General features: G+C 39.0%; 1 protein-coding gene and 2 long non-coding RNA genes across 5 annotated transcripts; 2 read left to right on the top strand and 1 right to left on the bottom strand.

Moving 5' to 3' along the window:
* Positions 1-762: 762 nt before the first annotated feature.
* On the bottom strand, positions 763-24,404 carry LOC124116674 (calmodulin-like protein 4). The gene is made up of 5 exons (XM_046478103.2): positions 24,261-24,404; positions 24,148-24,178; positions 10,884-11,033; positions 5,119-5,304; positions 763-1,302 (listed from the first exon to the last, which is right to left on the bottom strand). Exons 1-5 carry the CDS (start codon positions 24,261-24,263, stop codon positions 1,205-1,207), a joined length of 468 nt encoding a protein of 155 aa, XP_046334059.2. The 5' UTR covers positions 24,264-24,404; the 3' UTR covers positions 763-1,204.
* On the top strand, positions 5,365-7,300 carry LOC125379142. Of its 3 annotated transcripts, none has more exons than XR_007220601.1 (3): positions 5,365-5,397; positions 6,614-7,054; positions 7,196-7,300. It is a non-coding gene; the product is annotated as an uncharacterized LOC125379142 (long non-coding RNA). The 3 variants fall into 3 exon arrangements; XR_007220602.1 differs by lacking the exon at positions 5,365-5,397 and adding an exon at positions 5,904-5,936; XR_007220600.1 differs by lacking the exon at positions 5,365-5,397 and adding an exon at positions 6,214-6,230.
* On the top strand, positions 18,057-20,537 carry LOC125379141. The gene is made up of 3 exons (XR_007220599.1): positions 18,057-18,290; positions 20,029-20,130; positions 20,435-20,537. It is a non-coding gene; the product is annotated as an uncharacterized LOC125379141 (long non-coding RNA).
* Positions 24,405-25,098: the final 694 nt, after the last annotated feature.

Raw genomic sequence — 25,098 nt, 5'->3', positions numbered from 1 at the left:
GCAATATTTTGCAACTGTGTGAGAACATCAAGGCTAAATGTTGTAGAAAACTAACTAAAGATGTGTTATTCCACCAGGATAATGCACAGGGCACAAGTTGGTTGTCTTTGTTGACTGTGGCTTTGAACTCTTTGAACATCCTCTGTCTTTACTACCAGAACTCTCTGCCAAGCAATATCCAATATCCAATGCCTTTGAGTGGTGTAATCCTACATTATGAATCTGTTGTGCCATAGGTACTGTCTGTGCATCAACTCATCAATTCATAAAAAGCAGATGTATTTTGCATCTCCTCTTTTCTGAGGAGGCAATGAGATGTACAGTCTTCTTGACGAAGATGAAGATCAAATTCTGTGCTATCACACATCGACCAACTGGTGATGAATATTCCATGCTTGTTGAAAAGTAGCAGATGCAGCTGATTAGCTGTAGTCCTGGTAACTAGTGCAACCTCTGATGCAGCTGATTAGCTGTAGTCCTGGTAACTAGTGCAACCTCTGATGCAGCTAATTAGCTGTAGTCCTGGTAACAAGTACAACCTCTGATGCAGCTGACTAGCTGTAGTCCTGGTAACTAGTGCAACCTCTGATGCAGCTGATTAGCTGTAGTCCTGGTAACTAGTGCAACCTCTGATGCCGCTGATTAGCTGTAGTCCTGGTAACTAGTACAACCTCTGATGCAGCTGATTAGCTGAAGTCCTGGTAACTAGTGCAACCTCTGATGCAGTTGATTAGCTATAGCAAAAACAAGTCAAATCAATTCTGGCATTGCATAGATTGATAGATTTAATGAAGATACATCACATAAGATGAGGACACTTATCATACACTACATAGATTTAGCTATGCTGTTTAATGGAACGATGTTAATGAATTACACACAGTTTGACGTCGACCCTCCACCCTAGATGTGGACCTGCACCCTAACTATTATCATGATCAATATACAGTGGACTTATGTAGAACCAGACATAAGAAACTTCAATGTTGTGTTTGAAATACAATGATAAATGTTCACAACCTTTATCTATGGATTGATCAAGTGATGCCACACTGTGGAATGTAAGCCAGGATAAGCTGCAATGAATCATCTCTGAATGATCACTGTTCATGTTAGTCCCCTTCAGAGGTCTTTCTTGTGATTTCAAAAAACAGACAATCTGCTACTAAAGTGGCCATGGCTGCCACAGCTGCTGTGAAGAAGTCTAGTAGTCCGGTGATGGTGTTATTATAGCATCTACAAACTGCTGGTACTGCACCTCACCGCGTGGGTTCAAGCCATTCTCCTGGAAGAGGCTGTCCACTGCAAATACACACAATAAACCATTAATCTCTACATCCATCTCCAGACTGCAATGTGTTGTCCATTGTGTTTCGGGAGGCGCAATGATATTGTTGAATAGCCTACATAAGTTTGACCAAGATGTCTACCACAGCTAGGTCTCAAATCCCAACAGCGCAGTGACTGTGCAACAGCTGCTGCACCTCGTCTTGCCCATGCATCAGCCAGGTTAGGAGAGTACAGGGAAGCCATGTTGGTCTCCGCCTACAGTTAGTTACCATGGTCACAGTGCTTCTGTGCATTTCATAAATGTAAACTGTTAGGCAATATTTGTTTGCTTTTTGTTTAATGCTGCACTCAGCAATATTCCAGCTATATGATGGTGATCTATAAATAAACGACTCTGGACCTTCCAGTGAATGACATCATGAGCATTGATCCAGGCAATTAGGTTACAATGACATACAATCAACACATCACCGAGCCTGACCACCATTTAGATCCATTTAGTCACCCCTTTCCCCTTTATTCAAATCGTCACAAATATGGTAATGCTGTTCATAGATGAAGGAACCAAACTGCCCCCACCCCATCTTTTGAAGTAGTGTGAAGCATGATAAAATAATTTCCTTCTTATGCAAATATATCCAAGAAAAATAAAAGCGTATTTATTTATGAGAATCGACAATAATTTCATACATTACCTGTTCGATTTTTACCAATGCTGTGATAATGAACACTGACTGGAAGCGATAGTGCAGCGTCCTTAGAGACCAAAATTATGACTTTGAAGCTTTAGAGTCCATGATGTCACCAATGTGTGAATTTCATAACATACTTTTTATAAACTTACATCAGGTACAGTTTTAAACCAGTTGGTAGTGACAAATACTAAAATTTACTGAGGCATTGTTTGGGAGTTTGATCAAAAATCAGATTGCAAAATGAATAAGGAAGTGTGGCAACCAGCTGTGTGAAGTATACAAACAATGTCCGCCCTTAACCGAACGAAACATGCAGACCAAAGATTCAAAAAGTCTTACAATGTCATTTTAAAAAGAAATATCACATTGAAAAGGTATTTATTTTATGTATTCATATTAATTCACATACATTGCCTTGCTCATTGCCTTATCCTTGAAACGCAAGCATCAGGGCAGAACCTGCAAGCCTTTGAGGGATGCTCTTGATGTCATAATGGAGATTATAAAATTAATCAAATATTCCCCAAAGTGAGAGAGCACCTCTTTCAGAATCTCCAAAAAGGTCCTGCAAAAGAGAAACCTTGATCTTGAAAAGACCCACACTGCACTTGGTCTAAGGCCTCTTTATTGTACACGATGGACTGTCAGGACAGGGTCTTTCAACTCAGATGTTCTTCAGACATCCTTAGTGATATTAACAAGAGGGGCATGATGAATATGCAAGAACTGCAGGTGGTCTGATGGATCAGTTTGAACAGTTCAGTACATACTTTGGACTGAAAGTTGCCTCTCAGGTGTTTGCTGCATCTGAACAACTATCAGCCTCCATTCAGAGTGTGCACACAATTGCTCAGCATGCAAAACAAGCTGCTCAGCAAGTATTACAATACTATGCACAACTGAGGTCACACAATTTCACAGAGTACAGAATGGTTTAGATTAGATGATGGTTCAGAACTTCACAGAATTAATTCTGTTGAAGAACTCAAATATCAAGGGATTTCAGAGAGCTTTACAGAGAAGATTTTGACTTCCCCCATTTGGACACACAGCTCACGATGCTCCATGAAACTAAAATGTCTACCACGTATCGCTGTGTATAAAGTGACCCATGTATAAGATGACCCCCCTGTACACGCCTTCAAAATCGACCCAAAATCCAATACTCCGTGTTTAAGGTGACCTGGAATGAAGCACATCACAAGTGCTCACACAAACCTTATATTTGCAATATGTCAGCTGACAAAGGATACGTCATCAAGGAGGTGAGACTTATTGACTCAATCATCGTTACCCCGAACTCTTCACCATTCATCAAATGGATGCTCACAGAGATCAATAGAGATACTTTTCATCACTGATACATCCAAAGTCATATCTCAGATCTAACGACTCCGGAGCGACTGAACAACGTTTTGCTATTGCATCAGGCTCATTTCAGTTGAACTGTCTTTAAATGACATTGCAAGGAGTTTGTAACCCCAAATAACGGAAGGCAAAGAAGCTACTTTGGATCATTCTCCCAAAAATAACTTTCAAAGTGGAAAAAAAGTCTGATTGCTGAATGCTGACATCTCTCTCCTTATATGCAAAGAGATATTAACGTGTTGTCCAATCTAACCTTTCTGTTTGTCTTTACAAGTTATATGTTATAATGGTCCATATGGACTAAAAAATCATGTGTAATTTCTTTTTGATATTTGCAGTGTGCATTTAATGATTCTCTAAGCTGATTCTTGAGCTAATATAACTATTTGAACCGACAAACTTAATGAGGTTACTTTGTAATGTAATGATCTCAGAGGGAGACAAGTAAGGCATCTTACTGAAATGTATTAAGAGTTCATTTCTGTATGTTCAAAATAATGTGTTTAAAATGAAAATGAGTGATAATCAAAACCCTTTTCAGGTTTCTTTTGAGACACTTAAAAACATATTCATCTCATTTGAGGTAGTCTAACTGTAGATTATATTCCTCTTATGTTAATTTGGGACGGGTCACTTTAGCTTTATACCTACACATGAGCCAAGGTGCCGAAAAGAGATCACAGATAGTGAAAAAACACAAAATATTACTCAAGTTAAAGATTAAGTACGAGTTCATATTTTTGTTGAAAATGATGGTTACAAAATACAAAGTTTGTCAAACAGAATTGATAAAATAACCCTCCATGTTGCCTATTTTGACTCAACCAAGTCATTCTTTGGATATATCAATATGAGATCTTCCATTGTTTGAATGACATGTTTGGGAAATAGTGACAGAAGAAGCTGAACTAATTTGTTTCTCAAATAAATTGCATCACGGTGTCGTAGTTATTTTGTAGCTTTATACCAGATGGTATTAAATAACTCTCCAGCAACAATAACACATATTCAGAGTGACTTTATGAGCACCCCCACATGGCTGAACTTCCTATCTTTCGTTACTCTTCACTGTCCTTGGCTGCCAAAATAGTTGATTTTTTGCATTAACCCAGAGCCCATTCCAAGGTATAATCATGTTCACTTTTAATGTGATGATTTGCTCATGGAACTGAGCCTGCTGGCACAGCCTCAGCGCCAACAGAACCACCCCTGGCTGAATACTGCCTTTTAGATAACGACAAGATGGCATTGTATGACACGAGAGAGACTCAGATAGTCTGAGACACAGCTTATTTTCGTGAACCCAGATTGTGTGGCCCTGAACAGTAGTTTGGGTGAGTTTTACTTAATTATCTTTGTTCTGAAATTGATTCAACACATCTGATATCTGATCTGCAGCTATTGCCATATGTATTGATGCGTAGGCTATCAATAGATCAATGTTTTCATAAGCCAGATCTTTGTGTGAAAAGACATGATAATTTTGAGTTATCTAATTGAAATCAAGCAGAATCAAGAATTCTTCAGTGTCATGGAAGAATTAGCGATTTACAAACCTCCTTACCCTGGGCATACAGGGTTAGAATAGGTCCCCATAATCCTGTGTGGGTCATAAAAGGAGACCAAATGGATTGGTGGTCAGGCTCAAAGACTTGGTTGATTGCACATTATTTTACCCGGCACTGACAGAAACTAACATTTATATATATGTCATATACCAGGAATGTTGCTGAGTTACACAACAAGCAAATAAAAAACAACAAACCTTCATTCCTGCTCAGCTTTTCTCCCATGCTCATGAGGATATGCCTCATTTCTGTGGCAGACACGGTTCCCCTCTTGCCTTCATCCTGTGCTCGGAATCCCTGCAGCATCTCCTTCTCACAGTTCTCCACCTCACTGTGCTCATGCATCACGTCCAGGAAGGAGGCAAAGTCGATCCGGCCTTGAGCTGCAAACACAAAAATGGAGGTTCAGGAACTAACAACACAACAGGTCTCACTGCACACTCAGGAACTAACAACATCTTCAACAGTATCAACAGGTCTCACTGTACACTCAGGAACTAACAACACCTTCAACAGTATCAACAGGTCTCACTGTACACTCAGGAACTAACAACACCTTCAACAATATCAACAGGTCTCACTGTACACTCAGGAACTAACAACACCTTCAACAGTATCAACAGGTCTCACTGTACACTCAGGAACTTACAACACCTTCAACAGTATCAACAGGTCTCACTGTACACTCAGGAACTAACAACACCTTCAACAGTATCAACAGGTCTCACTGTACACTCAGGAACTAACAACACCTTCAACAGTATCAACAGGTCTCACTGTACACTCAGGAACTTACAACACCTTCAACAGTATCAACAGGTCTCACTGTACACTCAGGAACTAACAACACCTTCAACAGCATCAACAGGTCTCACTGTTCACTCAGGAACTGACAACACCTTCAACAGTATCAACAGGTCTCACTGTTCACTCAGGAACTAACAACACCTTCAACAGTATCAACAGGTCTCACTGTACACTCAGGAACTAACAACACCTTCAACAGTGTCAACAGGTCTCACTGTACACTCAGGAACTAACAACACCTTCAACAGTGTCAACAGGTCTCACAGTACACTCAGGAACTAACAACACCTTAAACAGTATCAACAGGTCTCACTGTACATTCAGGAACTAACAACACCTTCAACAGTATCAACAGGTCTCACTGTACACTCAGGAACTAACAACACCTTCAACAGTATCAACAGGTCTCTCTGTACATTCAGGAACTAACAACACCTTCAACAATATCAACAGGTCTCACTGTACACTCAGGAACTAACAACACCTTCAACAGTATCAACAGGTCTCACTGTACACTCAGGAACTAACAACACCTTCAACAGTGTCAACAGGTCTCACTGTACACTCAGGAACTAACAACACCTTCAACAGTATCAACAGGTCTCTCTGTACACTCAGGAACTGACAACACCTTCAACAGTATCAACAGGTCTCACTGTACACTCAGGAACTAACAACACCTTCAACTATGTCAACAGGTCTCTCTGTACACTCAGGAACTGACAACACCTTCAACTATGTCAACAGGTTTCACTGTACACTCAGGAACTAACGACACCTTCAACAGTATCAACAGGTCTCACTGTACACTCAGGAACTAACAACACCTTCAACTATGTCAACAGGTCTCTCTGTACACTCAGGAACTAACAACACCTTCAACAGGTCTCACTGTACACTCAGGAACTAACAACACCTTCAACAGTATCAACAGGTCTCACTGTACACTCAGGAACTTACAACACCTTCAACTATGTCAACAGGTCTCACTGTACACTCAGGAACTAACAACACCTTCAACTATGTCAACAGGTCTCTCTGTACACTCAGGAACTAACAACACCTTCAACAGTGTCAACAGGTCTCACTGTACACTCAGGAACTAACAACACCTTCAACAGTGTCAACAGGTCTCACTGTACACTCAGGAACTAACAACACCTTCAACTATGTCAACAGGTCTCTCTGTACACTCAGGAACTAACAACACCTTCAACAGTGTCAACAGGTCTCTCTGTACACTCAGGAACTAACAACACCTTCAACAGTGTCAACAGGTCTCTCTGTACACTCAGGAACTAACAACACCTTCAACAGTATCAACAGGTCTCTCTGTAAACTCAGGAACTGACAACACCTTCAACAGTATCAACAGGTCTCTCTGTACACTCAGGAACTAACAACATCTTCAACTGTGTCAACAGGTCTCACTGTACAACATTTAGGAACTAACAACACCTTCAACAGGTCTCACTGTACACTCAGGAACTAACAACACCTTCAACAGTATCAACAGGTCTCACTGTACACTCAGGAACTAACAACAACTTCAACAGTGTCAACAGGTCTCACTGTACACTCAGGAACTGACAACACCTTCAACAGTATCAACAGGTCTCACTGTACACTCAGGAACTAACAACACCTTCAACAGTATCAACAGGTCTCACTGTACACACAGGAACTAACAACACCTTCAACAGTATCAACAGGTCTCACTGTACACTCAGGAACTAACAACACCTTCAACAGTATCAACAGGTCTCTCTGTACACTCAGGAACTGACAACACCTTCAACAGTATCAACAGGTCTCACTGTACACTCAGTAACTAACAACACCTTCAACAGTATTAACAGGTCTCACTGTACACTCAGGAACTAACAACACCTTCAACAGTATCAACAGGTCTCACTGTACACTCAGGAACTAACAACACCTTCAACTATGTCAACAGGTCTCTCTGTACACTCAGGAACTGACAACACCTTCAACAGTACCAACAGGTCTCTCTGTACACTCAGGAACTAACAACACCTTCAACAGTGTCAACAGGTCTCACTGTCCACTCAGGAACTTACAACACCTTTAACTATGTCAACAGGTCTCACTGTACACTCAGGAACTGACAACACCTTCAACAGTATCAACAGGTCTCACTGTACACTCAGGAACTAACAACACCTTCAACAATATCAACAGGTCTCTCTGTACACTCAGGAACTAACAACATCTTCAATTGTGTCAACAGGTCTCACTGTACACTCAGGAACTAACAACACCTTCAACAGGTCTCACTGTACACTCAGGAACTAACAACACCTTCAACAGTATCAACAGGTCTCACTGTACACTCAGGAACTAACAACACCTTCAACAGTATCAACAGGTCTCTCTGTACACTCAGGAACTAACAACACCTTCAACAGTATCAACAGGTCTCACTGTACACTCAGGAACTAACAACACCTTCAACAGTAACAACAGGTCTCACTATACACTCAGGAACTAACAACACCTTCAACAGTGTCAACAGGTCTCTCTGTACACTCAGGAACTGACAACATCTTCAACAGTATCAACAGGTCTCACTGTACACTCAGGAACTAACAACACCTTCAACAGTATGAACAGGTCTCACTGTACACTCAGGAACTAACAACACCTTCAACAGTATCAACAGGTCTCACTGTACACACAGGAACTAACAACACCTTCAACAGTATCAACAGGTCTCACTGTACACTCAGGAACTAACAACACCTTCAACAGTATCAACAGGTCTCACTGTACACTCAGGAACTAACAACAACTTCAACAGTATCAACAGGTCTCACTGTACACTCAGGAACTAACAACACTTCAACAGTGTCAACAGGTCTCTCTGTACACTCAGGAACTGACAACACCTTCAACAGTATCAACAGGTCTCACTTTACACTCAGGAACTAACAACACCTTCAACAGTGTCAACAGGTCTCACTGTACACTCAGTAACTAACAACACCTTCAACAGTATCAATAGGTCTCTCTGTACACTCAGGAACTAACAACACCTTGAACAGTATCAACAGGTCTCTCTGTACACTCAGGAACTAACAACACCTTCAACAGTATCAACAGGTCTCACTGTACACTCAGGAACTGACAACACCTTCAACAGTATCAACAGGTCTCTCTGTACACTCAGGAACTAACAACATCTTCAACTGTGTTAACAGGTCTCACTGTACACTCAGGAACTAACAACACCTTCAACAGTATCAACAGGTCTCACTGTACACTCAGGAACTAACAACACCTTCAACAGTATCAACAGGTCTCACTGTACACTCAGGAACTAACAACACCTTCAACAGTATCAACACGTCTCTCTGTACACTCAGGAACTAACAACACCTTCAACAGTATCAACAGGTCTCACTGTACACTCAGGAACTAACAACACCTTCAACAGTATCAACAGGTCTCACTGTACACTCAGGAACTAACAACACCTTCAACAGTCTCAACAGGTCTCACTGTACACTCAGGAACTAACAACACCTTCAACAGTATCAACAGGTCTCTCTGTACATTCAGGAACTAACAACACCTTCAACAATATCAACAGGTCTCACTGTACACTCAGGAACTAACAACACCTTCAACAGTATCAACAGGTCTCACTGTACACTCAGGAACTAACAACACCTTCAACAGTGTCAACAGGTCTCACTGTACACTCAGGAACTAACAACACCTTCAACAGTATCAACAGGTCTCACTGTACACTCAGGAACTAACAACACCTTCAACAGTATCAACAGGTCTCACTGTACACTCAGGAACTAACAACACCTTCAACAGTGTCAACAGCTCTCACTGCACACTCAGAAACTAACACTTTCATAGCCAGATAGTATAACAACAGGACTAAGTCGTGTACTTCAGTACGGATTTGTTGACATGATCGTTCCGGCGTTTGTGTGGTCGCGATTACATCTTTGCATGTGAAATAAAATCAAAGCTCATTGTATGCATGCACTATGCACACACTGGAAGTCCAAGAGTAGTCAAATACTGTATTCCAGTATTATACTTATCAAGGAACATATTTATGTAAGGAGTCCATTTCCAAGGTTGATTGTACATAACTGTTTATTTGGTTACATACTATCAGCAGTTTGAACAACACCGGAACCCTAACAAAACACCACCCACCTGCACCATATTTTTAAAAGGCATAGCCTGAGAACCAATTCTTTTATGTTTCAAGCCTCACAGCATGACTTTTCTTCTTGTTGCACTGAGTGATCAGCATCACTCTCTTACTCCAGCTTTCCTACAATTTCTTTTGAAAGATGAAAAATTCAAAACCTCAATGTGCTTTATTAGCATTAGTTCAAAACCTCAATGTGCTGCTTTAGCATTAGTTCAAAACCTCAATGTGCTGTATTAGTTCAAAACCTCAATGTGCTGCATTAGCATTAGTTCAAATCCTCAATGTGCTGCATTAGTTCAAAACCTCAATGTGCTGCATTAGTTCAAAACCTCAATGTGCTGCATTAGCATTAGTTCAAATCCTCAATGTGCTGCATTAGTTCAAAACCTCAATGTGCTGCATTAGCAGTCCAACTATAAAAACAGACAATTCCTAGGGATACCTTACTTATATTCACTTATGGACTAGTTCAATCACTAGTTTGAAATTAACATGTGCCTAATGCTACAGAACTGCCCAGAGGAGGACTCCAGGTGAGAATAGGTCCCCTGTACCCCATGTTCGTCAAAAGAGATGACTAACCTTGGCATTAGGGCTCACTAACTGGGGGATGGTACTGCCTCAGAAAGATACCCCATGCTTGTTGTAGGATTTAATTAACATGAGGATGTGTTTTGCTTACAATGTATGTCTTAGCTTTTTGTGTAATTGTGTCCAAATGGCATGATTGCTGCTCATAGTATTAACCACTGGTTTCAATGGTCCTCACTTATGTTCAGTGCAACAGCCAATCAGTCCATCTTGTTGCAACAGAAAAAGAAAAACATAATTCTGGAAATAAATGAAAATATTAACTTGTACATAATAAACATGTAAACTGCAAATAGTACCCTGGCACAGGCTGAGTGTTGTACTTGCAGCAAGATCGATGAGAGTTCAGTGTATACATACTATTAGGATCTTTAGATGCACATTTCACATAATACTTGTGGACTTCCTGTCGGGTAGGACTATAGGCCAGGGATCGCATGATGATGTTCAAGTCTCCCTCCTGCTGGATGAAGCCTTTCCGTGCATGGAAGTAGAAACACTCCTTAAATTCTGCAAACAGAGACACTTACAATTATACTCCTATTGGAGCAACATGAGGTGAGATAGGAGACTACTACAGGTGCAATATAAGGTGAGATAGGGGACTCTACTACAGGTGCAACATGAGGTGAGATAGGGGACTACTATAGGTGCAATATAAGGTGAGATAGGGGACTCTACTATAGGTGCAACATAAGGTGAGATAGGGGACTACTATAGGTGCAATATAAGGTGAGATAGGGGACTCTACTATAGGTGCAACATAAGGTGAGATAGGAGACTCTACTATAGGTGCAATATAAGGTGAGATATTAGATTCTACTACAGGTGCAATATAAGGTGAGATAGGAGACTCTACTATAGGTGCAATATAAGGTGAGATAGGAGACTCTACTATAGGTGCAACATAAGGTGAGATAGGAGACTCTACTATAGGTGCAATATAAGGTGAGATATGAGACTCTACTACAGGTGCAATATAAGGTGAGATAGGAGACTCTACTATAGGTGCAACATAAGGTGAGATAGGAGACTCTACTATAGGTGCAACATAAGGTGAGATAGGAGACTCTACTATAGGTGCAATATAAGGTGAGATAGGAGACTCTACTATAGATGCAACATAAGGTGAGATAGGAGACTCTACTATAGGTGCAATATAAGGTGAGATATTAGATTCTACTGTAGGTGCAACATAAGGTGAGATAGGAGACTCTACTATAGGTGCAATATAAGGTGAGATAGGAGACTCTACTATAGGTGCAACATAAGGTGAGATAGGGGACTACTACAGGTGCAATATAAGGTGAGATATGAGACTCTACTACAGGTGCAATATAAGGTGAGATAGGAGACTCTACTATAGGTGCAATATAAGGTGAGATATTAGACTCTACTGTAGGTGCAATATAAGGTGAGATAGGAGACTCTACTATAGGTGCAATATAAGGTGAGATAGGAGACTACTATAGGTGCAATATAAGGTGAGATATGAGACTCTACTGTAGGTGCAATATAAGGTGAGATAGGACACTTTACTATAGGTGCAATATAAGGTGAGATAGGAGACTCTACTATAGGTGCAATATAAGGTGAGATATGAGACTCTACTATAGATGCAATATAAGGTGAGATAGGAGACTCTACTATAGGTTCAATATAAGGTGAGATAGGAGACTCTTCTATAGGTTCAATATAAGGTGAGATAGGAGACTCTACTATAGGTGCAATATAAGGTGAGATAGGAGACTCTACTATAGGTGCAATATAAGGTGAGATAGGAGACTCTACTATAGGTGCAATATAAGGTGAGATATTAGACTCTACTATAGGGTCAATATAAGGTGAGATAGGAGACTACTATAGATTCAATATAAGGTGAGATATGAGACTCTACTATAGGTGCAATATAAGGTGAGATAGGAGACTCTACTACAGGTGCAATATTAGGTGAGATATGAGACTCTACTATAGGTGCAATATAAGGTGAGATAGGAGACTCTACTGTAGGTGCAATATAAGGTGAAATACAGCATTTTCTTGAGTATAGTGCGGACCCAAATTATAATGTGCACCCTCCTCTAGCGGATTCAGTGTTTTGGAAAAAGAAAATTCAAATATTATGCGCAGAATTCCCCTTCAGCGAATTCCGGTAAACGAATGGGTGGTGAGAAACTTGGTCAGTACAAATTTGAATTTTGAGATAAAAAAATCACCAGAGATGTTAATTTACCGTTGAAATTGTATTTTTTGTTCGGCTAGGCATTGTTTTACTTCAGGGATTAAGATTACCTTGTGTATTTTATTGTAAACTAAGCCATAAACAGCAATCAGTTGTACGCCTGTTCTCTTGGAAACTACGATGATTCGGTCAAGACACACCCAATGATATAACTTCACAGGATTTTAATGCAAGGATTGGCAAAAATTGTATCTGAAACTATTTTTTTACCAGGAATAATATATTCCAATATCTTGTTAATTTAGTTGCAGCTTTTACTAAATATGTTTAAAATAATAACAAACCTAAGCGTAGCAGCTGATCGCTATTGCCGGGTATTATTTTTCACATGGAACCAGTTTGACCAGTCATTGTCGAGGTTCCCACGCACGTGATTGCGTGAACTACGTGTTGATATAGAATCGTCAAACTATAGCAAATATGACTTATATGAAGTATGGCATTTATGATATATGTATCCATTCTCTGTCAACTACAGTTTGTTTCAAGGCGTCAATAGCGGTAATCTGACCGTGGTTGCTGTTAATAATGATGAGTTGTGCAATCTTCTGATTGCTTCAGACACAATTTCGCAGAAATTAATTAAAACAATATTAAAAGGAATTTTGAATAAAATTAATGAAATAAGTTACAAACATAAGTCCAGATATACAAAGAACACTTTTTATAGCCAGACAGTGTAATTACATGATAAATTTGCATACTTCAGTATGGATTTGTTGATATGGTATTTCCGGTGTTACGTGCTCATGGTAATGAGGGAAAAAAACATCAAAACTAACTATGGTGTGTATAATGCGCACACCCTTCTACACTGCTGAGATTTTTTTTGGAAAAAAAGTGTGCACTATACTCAAGAAAATATGGTATGAGACTCTACTATAGGTGCAACATAAGGTGAGATATGAGGTGAGGTGAAATTGGGTTTACGTCGCGTCCAAGATTATTGCACTTACATAGCAATGTGCATGTACATTTGTGTGTTTGTGTGGCTGCTTGTACCAGTCCAGACTGATGCCGACTTATTGTGCTAGCCCACTGAGATACCATGCCGCAGTTTAACATGAATACCCCACTCAGATACAGTAAACTGACCCCGAGCCGACCAGTCCTTGTTTTAGCGCCTTAATGCCGAGTGCCAGACAGGGTAACAACAAGTACCATCTTTTAACGTCTTTTGACGCGGCCGGGGATCAAACCCCGGACATTCCCCTCTCCAGGCGGACGCTCCACCACTAGAACACGGAGGCGGTAGGTGAGATATGAGACTCTACCATTGGAGCAATATAAGGTGAGATAGGAGACTCTACTATAGGTGCAATATAAGGTGAGATATGAGTGAGTGAGTTGGGTTTAACGCCGCCTTAAACAGTATTCCAGTTATTTCACGGAGTGTGGGAGGCTTAATGTGGGAGGAAAGCCCGAAGTGATGCAGGTCATAGACGTTTACCACTTCAGTGAAACCCACAAGCACGGGTATGGTGCTGACAAACATAGAAACATAACCGGGGCGACCTGGGATTCGACCCACAATCAAAGGTTTCTGGCATGAACTTTCTATGCTTCTCACTTTGCTCAGTCAGATACCATAGAAAGTCTACTCGTTTCGTAAAAATGGTATCTAATGAGAATGAGTGTGGTATTCTCTATGCTCCTACTGATATATAAGGTGATATATAGCTATGCTCCTACTGATACATAAGGTGAGATAAAGCTATGCTCCTACTGATATATAAGGTGATATATAGCTATGATCCTAATGATATATAAGGTGAGATATAGCTATGCTCCTATTGATATATAAGGTGATATATAGCTATGCTCCTACTGATATATAAGGTGATATATAGCTATGCTCCAACTGATACATAAGGTGATATATAGCTATGCTCCTACTGATATATAAGGTGAGATATAGCTATGCTCCTACTGATATATAAGGTGAGATATAGCTATGCTCCAACTGATACATAAGGTGATATATAGCTATGCTCCTACTGATATATAAGGTGAGATATAGCTATGCTCCTACTGATATATAAGGTGATATATAGAGATTACTACACGAGTGTCTGTCAGATACCATTGATCTTACAACGAGTTGTTTCAAAACATATCTAACGAGCGAAAGCGAGTTAGATACGCTTTGTCACAACGAGTTGTAAGATCAATGGTATCTGAGAGGCACGAGTGCAGTAATCTGTTTCTTACACACCCTAAAATTGCACCTTTTTAGCATCGAACCGATGAATTTTGTCTATTCTCATGATTGAATGAGCGCATTAATACATAACACCACTGTCATAAGTGACGTCATCTTATGTGCTGCTTACTTCTCATAAATAATGTGACCCTACACAAAAAGGTTTCCGTCATATCTGTGGATTATCAAGGCGATGATGAAAATGCAAACTAGACAAAAACAAAGAACACGCCGGGAGCAAAGTTGAAAGTTTACACCTCAAAGAAATTACCAAATATGTACAACAATGTTTACTTCCGTATGACATCACTGCCGGTGACCGACTTTTACAAAATGGCGTGTTCACTGACAACAGTACGCGGGATTTCCAGAGGAGGATTTTCGTTGATTGAGGGATCGTATACACATAAATGTTTCATGTAAGTAATCTGAAACATTCTGACAATCAGCGTACTGTTATTTGTTTACCATGTTTTCCAATGTAACAAAGAGAATTAGTCAGAAATGCAGATAACTAACGTCATCGTTGTGCATGATTTAGCATCAGTCATGGCGTCACACAGGACGGAAACTTTTACGGCTTCTGTTGAATTTACCACATCATTGTAATGTGTATATGTGTATTCCCATGAATATTCTCAAACGCGTGATCGAGCCAATGTTTGCAACAATTAGACGAAAGTACCTCTAAAAATGCTACACAGTGTAAAATCTGAATTTTGCTTTGTTTACATTTCAGCAAGTACAGTTTTCCGAGCACAGTTTTCGTTTCCATACCTAGACTCTAATATATTTCGCATGATTTCATCTAGATAATTTGCGTTGGTGACAAAGACGATTTATCCATTGTTTCGAAAATGTATGAGGAATTCAGGGATGCATGTATAGCAGCTGAGTTTGAAATATACCTGATTGAATAGGTGTCTCATAACCGGCAATTTGTAAACACAATCCAATCCAATATGGCAGAACATATTTTCCAAAACATTTTAAACGATTCTAGGCTTAACAGCAACGTTTCAGAATTATCATTAGTGATTTGATACCCGTGATCGCTAATATGCTATTTTTCTTCTTTAATTATTCAAGTAAATATCCGCTATTTAGATTTCTAAACACACAATAAATATTTATATAACGCCGTGAATTGTGATTTGGCGAGGTTTACAATGTATCTAATTTTCAGAAGTCACTTTCAGTAATTTTGAATTGCCTAAAATGACAGTAAATGATAAACAGAAGGGGGAATTCAAAACTGTGCACATGAAGTGTATTAGTCTGCGTGATGTATTTTGAATTTTATTCCATTTCGAAGTGAGGGTTGAATAGGAGGGACATATGTGTCGCTGTGGCATCCAGGGGGTTTACACTCTGAAAAAACGATAATGTTGACATAACAACAGATAATGTAACTGATAATAATACCAAACAAACTCGCAGACAAGGACGAGTTTGTTTATTTTTATTATTAATTACACGGTCCTGTTGTTCACGACAGACGAAGGTGAACATTCGACTGAAGCACGAGCAACTTATGAATGACTTACACTCAGGAAAGTAGTCCGTCATCATCTGACCTCAGGTCATCACCATGGAGTAGCCAATCACGGGCCTGGAATTCGATCTCACACATATGTTTGATACCAGTTATCTCAAATGGGTTTTTCACCAACAGGTGTGTAAGAAATAGCTATGCTCCTACTGATATATAAGGTGATATATAGCTATGCTCCAACTGGTGCAACAGAACGTGAGATATAGCTATGCTCCTACTGATATATAAGGAGAGATATAGCAGTCAGCAGATAATATATGTATATGTATATGCATTCAGAGGTACAGCAGCGTCTGGAATTACAGAACATGCAGATATTGTCGAACAAAAGGATGTTTTTCTTATTATTACGCTTATTATGTTTAGATATATATGAGATGTTCCCTGTTACATAGATCTTGAAATATATGTCATCATATCTTGGATTCATGTTCAAGACAAGAAATGTACAAATATTGTGAAAATTTGTACAAAATGTACTATCCGAGATATGGATTGGGTTGAATGTAGCAGTTGCAAAGATCAATTCCTACTGAGGCTGTATAATTGCTGATTGCAAGGATTTTTCATTGAAATATGACACAACAGATGGCAGTACGATGTGAAATGCATCTCATAGTTAAAGGGCAATAACACTCCAACTTTGAAAGTATTGAAACACGGCTGGGCTTTTTCTGATACAAAATGTGCTTATTATGGACTATAATTTCGACTGGATTGACTTGTGTTCAGTGCTATCCTCGTTGCGCTGCGCAAAGCAACATCTATCGGAGGCTTGAACAATGACAAACCTGATATCATAACAAAGGTTTTACAACAAACTGACATGTGTTTTTGTTGTAGATTAGTGTATACATGACTTGCAAGGGTGACGCTATGGGTCAACATCATATTACACATAGTAAGAAACTACATCATATCCTTTCCGAGATTTCAGGTAAACGAACAGGTGCTTACCCAGCTAACACACGACGTTGTCACAACGTTGTGGAAAGGTTGTGGATTGGTAACGTCGTGAAATAACGTTGTCACAACGTTATTATAACGTCAACATGCAACGTTATTTCACAACGTTATAACAACGTTGCACATTCACGTTGTGAAAACGTTGTGCATCGGACATCGCACAACGTTTTGTAACTACGTTTCTGAAACGTCGGTTAAAAGTTATAAAGTTTGCTTCTTGATAGTCATAAAGGAATAGAACTGCTTTATCAAAATCAACATGAATTTGTCAGAATACCAAGGCAGTAATGCATTACCTTTCTGTATATTCGGCATTTGAATTTTCATCTCTTAATACTAAAATTCCCAGAACGTAATTGCGTATCTCTATTACAACGTTAGTATTACGTTACATTGTAACGTTATTCCACAACGTAACAGCAACGTTGCAAATTAACGTTGTGATAACGTTATGCTTTGGACATTACAACACTTTTTGTAAATGATGTTTAGGAAACCACTTGTAGATCTACCATCTCGTAGTTTTATTTATTTTAAACATATATATCTATGAACAAAGTTAAATGTTGTCTAAAGCAAAATTACAGTTAAAAACACATTGGCGCGCATTTTTTGCGGCGTGAGAGCGACTGCTGAAAAGTTTAGCCTGTTGCCTCGTGAAGTGACGTCAAAATGACGTCACATTGTCGCGGAAGATTTGTTGTCACCAGCCATCTTAGTTCAAACTCACTCTGGATATATTACAACCAAGGGATTGTGCAGCAACGGGAACTGGACAGATGATCTGTGAATTCGGATAAGGTAAGTTATTTTTCAAAAGCAGTCTCCGCTTGTTGATATGTTTCTGTACATGCAGATAGTCAAATGATTTAAATGTATCATATTATTCAGAAGTGGCGGGGTTTAGAATGTACTTTGCCGGTCACTTTCACTGAGCTGAGCGTCAGTGTTGATAGTAATATTTGATACACAGAACGTGATGTATATAGAGGTGAAGGAAGCCCATGACTTTTTACCATATTATTATTTTATGGATACCAAGGGTAGTTACCAAGGGCAAGCAGTAGGTATATGTTTGACCAGAATTCAGTCTGGCGGCGTTTTGTGGTCGTCATATTATGTTCGGGTTTCGATCGTAAGCGTATAAGGCCTGTATGCCTAAATAGGCCTAACGTATGCATCGCCTACTGACCACTGACAGTTATCGCCATTTCTTCCGTGTTATTGCTGAAATCTGAAAGTTTACATGTACTAATATTCTGACTTTGATTTTTGTGAAACAATGTGGCTCATTCAGGCCATGGGAAAGGTTGAGTAGATTTCTCTTATACAGCGAAGAGAGGGAATCAAAACAATGGAAGTATTTTCAGATCGACTCTCTGTAGGCTGCTAGTTATAGCCCTAGTCTAAAGGGCTCAATGATGTTATGAAAAATTGTATTTTCGGGAAGAGACAGAAACATACTTGTTGTTCCCGAAAAGGCCCTATTAGCACTGACTGAAGTGGCCTAAATGTGGATCATATGGTTGTTGGTGCTGTCTATAAAGTTTATTTGAGCAAGGCGCTTATCATGTGTATTTTTAATATTTCCCCAAAAAAGAATCAATTCATCATTTTCCGATAACTAGATCTATGTCCGACTCCCTTCTAATGAAAACGAGCAAAAGTAAAACGAGTCTCGTCGCGCGCTATAACGGGGTGTTTGCGGTATTGTTCTCGCTGGTGATGATAAGCTAGTCGATAATCAAAAGTTAAATATCACCATACATTGTCAGTGATTTGGTCATCGTTTGTTGATTATTAAGGTGAGATAGGTGTAGATCTAGTCAATGTGCACCAATGAAAAATACAATGGAATTGATAGCAACCATATTCGTTCGGTTTTCGATCTGTGTATGTTGCCAGGTAGGCTACCATACTACAGAATTATATTTAACGATATTGAACTGTATTATGTTAATAAACGTAGTAAGTATATGATACTTGGTTCTTGGTTCTCTGAAACGTTTTGGCAATGAGAGAGAATAAAATGGTGATCGCAAACTGAACGAGTAAGTTCCAGTGCTAGCTACAAAATCGTACTGTAGCTAGATCTATAAAAACAGCGCTGCGATGAAGATGTGAGTCGTAATTAGCTACAATGCCTGTCAAATATATCTGTTCCCGTTTGGATTCCGGTTTAGAAAAGGTCCCCAACAAACCATGTTTGTACTAACATGATTGTGTGTCATTGTACTCTGACAGAGGTTGTGAGACGTGGCTCACTATAACAATCACTGGTTTGTCAGACCGGTGTATATGTAAAACCAAATTACATTAGGTGTTTTTTTTATGATGGTACTCATAAATTTGTTACTTATATCTGTAGCCTGAGTTTATTTCCGATCGGACCTTATACATGAAGACTTTAGATTTACAGTTTTCCTAAATTTTAGGCAATTATACAATGTATGTTATCTTTTTGTTTAGACTACAGATCTAAATGTATGCTTATTGAATATAGTTTTAGTTTTGACTTTTTTTCTTGTTTTCGTTGCAGCAAGGGGGAAAATGTTACACGACCATTCCAGGAGATAATATCAAGAATGTTGAATCATTGAGGAACACACCAAATAAACCCTGGGCTGTGAATTATGTTAACGTAAGACAATTGTTTACGGTTACATTCCATTGTCTATATCCATGTTAATTGGTGGGTTTTTTTTTGCTTGAAATGAATGCTAAGAATGTAGATCTATTTATATAAATCTATGCTCGTACCACGTTTTGTATTCAACCTGATTCTTGATGTCTCTGAATGAATGTTAAAATTTGTTTCCATCAGTCACTTGAATTATACATTATAGTTTGAATATTGATAAAACCTTATCTCCAAATGAATGTTTCTCGTCATACGAAATCTTTCATATACCTGCTCGAGATTTATTAAGCTGTTTGTATTTCAGGGAAGTGGAAGTGAACACCAAAGAAAGAAGATTCTGGCATTCAATAATTTCGAAAAGTGTATACATTTTCTATAATCTAAAAATAATAAAATGTCAACGCAAATGTGTCTTGGAGTTCTTTGTTGAATGGTGACTTCGCATGACTGAAAGTTGAAGTATACTATATGGACTTGATTAGAGACCGACCATTTAATATTCAAGGAGGTGGGGACCTGGAACTTTTCTATGGAGATTACATATGTTTTCGGTCACAGCTACAAAAGCAGATATATGATTTTCTTTAACTCTATGAGCCTGAAGATAAGCACCTTGCATCTAGATCTATGTCATTTTTTTGTGGCAGGCATTTTTTTCACCAGTCTGAACCGTAATTATTTTTGTCAAGAATTTTCGGTGACAATATATTTATCGATAATATTCCAGGACCCGACCCGACCCAGAAAATATCACATGGTCAACCCCTTACAATGTCTGCCATTCTTTTTTTTTGTTTCTTTCAGTACAAGCCTAAAGGGTAATGGTGTCTGACTTTGTTATAGTCAAATCATGTATCTAGTTAACAGCTGAGGGGTGTTTTCACACGATCTAACTCACTGTTAACCGGGCTATTCGACGCCCTGGTTTTTAAATATTGGTAAAAGGTATCTCGTATCATACACATTCATGTGACTAAAGCATATCCTAAAACATTTCCGGAACAAGTTTTGGGGTTGTCTTTACATTTTAGTGTGGAGTGGTCACAACCGTATCATGATCATCCTTGTAACACAAAGTTATTTCACGTCGTTGTGACAACGTCCATGGTAGTACACAGAATAACGTTGTAGGGACGCATTATTATAACATTACCACAACGTAAAATACAACATAACCACAACGTCAAATACAACGTTCCCTCAACGTAAAAATACAACGTTCCCACAACGTAAAATACAACGTCATCACAACGTTGTGACGACGTGAATATGACGTAACACAACGTGAGGCGATGACGTTGTGACAACATAAATGGGAGTCCACAGAATAACGTTATATGGACGTAACATCCGCAACGTTACCACAACGTAAACACGACGTTATCACAACGTTCCCACAACGTAAAATACAACGTCATCACAACGTTGTGACGACGTGAATATGACGTAACACAACATTCGGCCATGACGTTGTGACAACATAAATGGGAGTCCACAGAATAACGTTATATGGACGTAACATCCGCAACGTTGCCATAACGTAAACACAACGTTGTCACGACGTTGTCACAACGTGAAATTGTTAGCTGGGTAGATACTTGGCCAATAAAAATGCAAAATTTGAATGATAAAGTATCACTAGACATGATGACTTACCATTTAAATTGTATTTTTATATGCAGAAATTAAGATTACCATCTGTATCTTCAGCCAGAAATAGCAATCAGCTGTACTCACATTTTCAACCAATTAACCGGTGACTCAGTCAAAAAAATACCCAATAATATATAAAAAATATATAAATAATATATGAATAATGTATAAACATGTACCTTTTTGATGCAATGATTGGATGAATTGTATCTGAAGCTATTAGTTTATCAGAAATAATATATTCCAATATCAAGTTATTTTAGTTGCAGCTTGTACCACAAATATCATCCATGCATTCAGGAATCTGGACAGGCTTTCACTGAGGGGATACTTTTTCTTATGGAACTCTTTCCATCGTGGGATTTCCAAATAACGACATCCGAGAAGTTTTCACCAGTTATTTTTGTTTGTATGTTTAGGTTGAAGAAATTAATGAACATGTGCCATTTGTAATATTTAAATCTTCATAGAATATGAAGATAGCTTTGACAGTGGTTAATAGTGAAATACGTGCACAGCAGCTATGGGAAACTCGGTCAAATACATTTCAATAACTTCAGCTGTATCCGTCAAAAGCCGATCATAGTTAATTGACAACACCTTTTCCGACAAACGTAGTATTTTCTTTGGTTAGTCTGACTTGAAGTCTTGTCTATCAAGCATAAAATCCAACATTGAACAACTATTATTCATATGCATCAGAATTTGTTATCTAAAGTGGGAGACATGTTTTCTGGTATCAGTTATCACAAATAAATGGGCAGTCGTCAGGTATGGTCTCCTAACATGCTGAATATGCCTGACATCTTGCCCATCCCCCCATCCGATCCCAGCAATCTTGGCAAGTGTGTGGTAGCCAAAACACACATATATTGCAGATCATAACTGTAATCAGAATTACAAATGCCTGTGGTATTAATAGGGCTTGGACAAGTCCAAATTTACTACCCGGGTACTCAACCCCCTGTTACCCAACCCTACCGGGAACCCACTGTATGTCTTAAGAGATAGGAACAACTGTCTGACTGGGAAAAGTTTGACTGTAGCCCTGGCAAAATGTATTTAGATACACAAATAAACGATCTGATCATGCATACACTGAAGTTGACTGAAGTTTGCGTGACTAACTACGGGTCCGGGTAGTCCTTTGGGTACCCGGGTCCCACTCAGTACACACCCAACCTGAGTACCCGAATTACCGATCCCAGCCCTAGGTTTTACACTCTTGGAACGGACTGTATTACATACATTTCAGTACTACAGGCTAGGTCAGAAATGTTTTGGTTACTTTTGTATTCTTATTGAACACATAGAATATGCTGAAAGTAAATCATATCATTGTATAGCAATGATACTCAGGGCCATACTCAGCCACAATGCTCCCCGAGTGATGTACAGCAATAGTGTTAAGAAAAATCCAACAAGAATGTTCAAAATAGACAGACACAGGTAAAATATTGATCTGTAACAAGTGTACTGCCCATCAGAACACAAGACTAGGATTCACATTGAAAGATTTGACATGATACAGAGCTGCAGATAAGCTTTTGGTGTTGTGGGTATTTTACCCATGCATTTTAAAATCATTGGGTATCAGTAATTCTATTTGGGTATTCAAATTTCTGTTACCCACTAGTTTTTACACATGTGGGTATTTAAGTTAAATATTTAAAAACACTATTCATCTAGTCCCTGCAAAGTGGTGTCGTGTGGGTTCGAGAGCTTTATAGGACGATACCACGATACTTCCACAAGAAAGTGTGATGGCAAATGATCATGATGTAACTGTCATCGTGGAGTTTGGAAAGGTTGTTCGGAAATACCCGGCACCACTCTAAGTGACTAAAGAACTTGAGACTTTGGTACTTATATATGTTATTTTTTCAGCTGTAGAAGTGCGCAGTAAATCCTACAGCATTCACTAAAGCATAATGCAGCCGAGCAAATCCACTATTTTACTTAGACTCCCTGCTTGGACTTTTAGTCACGGCGATCTAACCAGGATATTTTATCAAATGGGTTCAAACAGATGACAGGTCTTTGCACTGATTTTCATTTTTTCATACATCTAAACATTTTATCTAGCAGTCATACACCTATTACGTTCAAATGTAACAGTCAACAGTCCAAATAATTTCATTGCAAGCTATTTGGGGGCCTTAAAAAAACTATCACATGCGGTACTAAATGAGATTTAATCACACAATTTCGTTTGTTTCGATCTACACATATGCCCCACCCTAACACTGGTACGGCTAAAACAGTTTCCTGGAAGTTCCTACATATTACAATGTCAAATTCTCGTCAACAGGAAAGGTTCGATGCAGATGGGTGTGGTCACCTTGCTGTCACCTGTAAACTCACCGTCAATCTTCTGTTGATCAAAGAACCTTGCCTGAAAAAAAATGAAGAATATCTTAAAATACAACGTAATTCAAACAACGTCCCACATTATAAAAGATAGCTGGGATTCATACCATTGTTTTCTCTGTCAACAGACTCTCAGGTGAAAGTCTTAGTTTTCGTTCTTGTTTCTATTACCTCCCCTTAGACCTCGGTCTTTTTCGGAAAACACGATTATTCACGGCCACTTGGCTGGGCTCCTGTCTACGTATCCTTTAAGACTGGTCCACTGCCTCTGTTGCGATCTATGGTCTCAGGGTCACCGCTACAACAAATAAGAGATGAGATAATTTAAAAAGACTTAGTACCTTACCAGGACTATTTCATTGCATGATGTTAAATCAAACGACAAATGTTACTTTATTTCAGTTCAGCCGCTGTATTTGTAGCCTGGCGAGTAAGGCCTCAAAGGCGCTGATAAACACAATGCTTTTGAGGATCTATTTTTCAAGTACATCAAGAGTTATTTTATGTCCGTTTCATAAGATTCAGGAGAATTGTTTTGGAAACCTAAAATTGTTTATAAATGTTGTGTAAAATCTTCATTTCAGTTTACAAGTTGGAAAAAGCTCTTCTTTGATCTTGACTGAGACTGTAAGCACGGGGAATCGGGAAACTTGGTGGTCGTTTTTTATCCTTTACTTGCCATAAAAGATCATATTTCCTAGTCTTAAGCGTAGATTGAAGCAAGGAAATACACTTAGGAGTAAATTGTGCCGTGGCACTGTGCAATCAGAAATTGCATCAGGTAGATTTACTCATCCTAAAACTTCAGAGATCTGTAAATTTTGTAACGATAACGTGAAGAATGAATGACATTTTCCAGTGAGCTAGCTGTAGGCGTTTACTATATTTTGGGCATCAATTCCAGTAAATTAGTAACGTAATAAAGTTGCTGACCCCCTGTTACAT

The sequence above is a fragment of the Haliotis rufescens genome, unplaced genomic scaffold, assembly GCF_023055435.1.
Source record: "Haliotis rufescens isolate VD_foot unplaced genomic scaffold, xgHalRufe1.0.p SCAF_14, whole genome shotgun sequence".
NCBI lineage: Eukaryota > Metazoa > Mollusca > Gastropoda > Lepetellida > Haliotidae > Haliotis > Haliotis rufescens.
This window is presented reverse-complemented; position numbering and strand designations above follow the sequence as displayed.

What these genes read in the sequence shown, in the direction of transcription:
- LOC124116674 (XM_046478103.2), bottom strand. An exon ending in TGCATCTAAAGATCCTAATA is followed by an intron (nt 5,305 to 10,883) that starts GTATGTATACAC and finishes TTGTGTTTGCAG; the next exon opens with CTCAAGGCCGGATCGACTTT. An exon ending in AAAGCTGAGCAGGAATGAAG is followed by an intron (nt 1,303 to 5,118) that starts GTTTGTTGTTTT and finishes GTGTATTTGCAG; the next exon opens with TGGACAGCCTCTTCCAGGAG.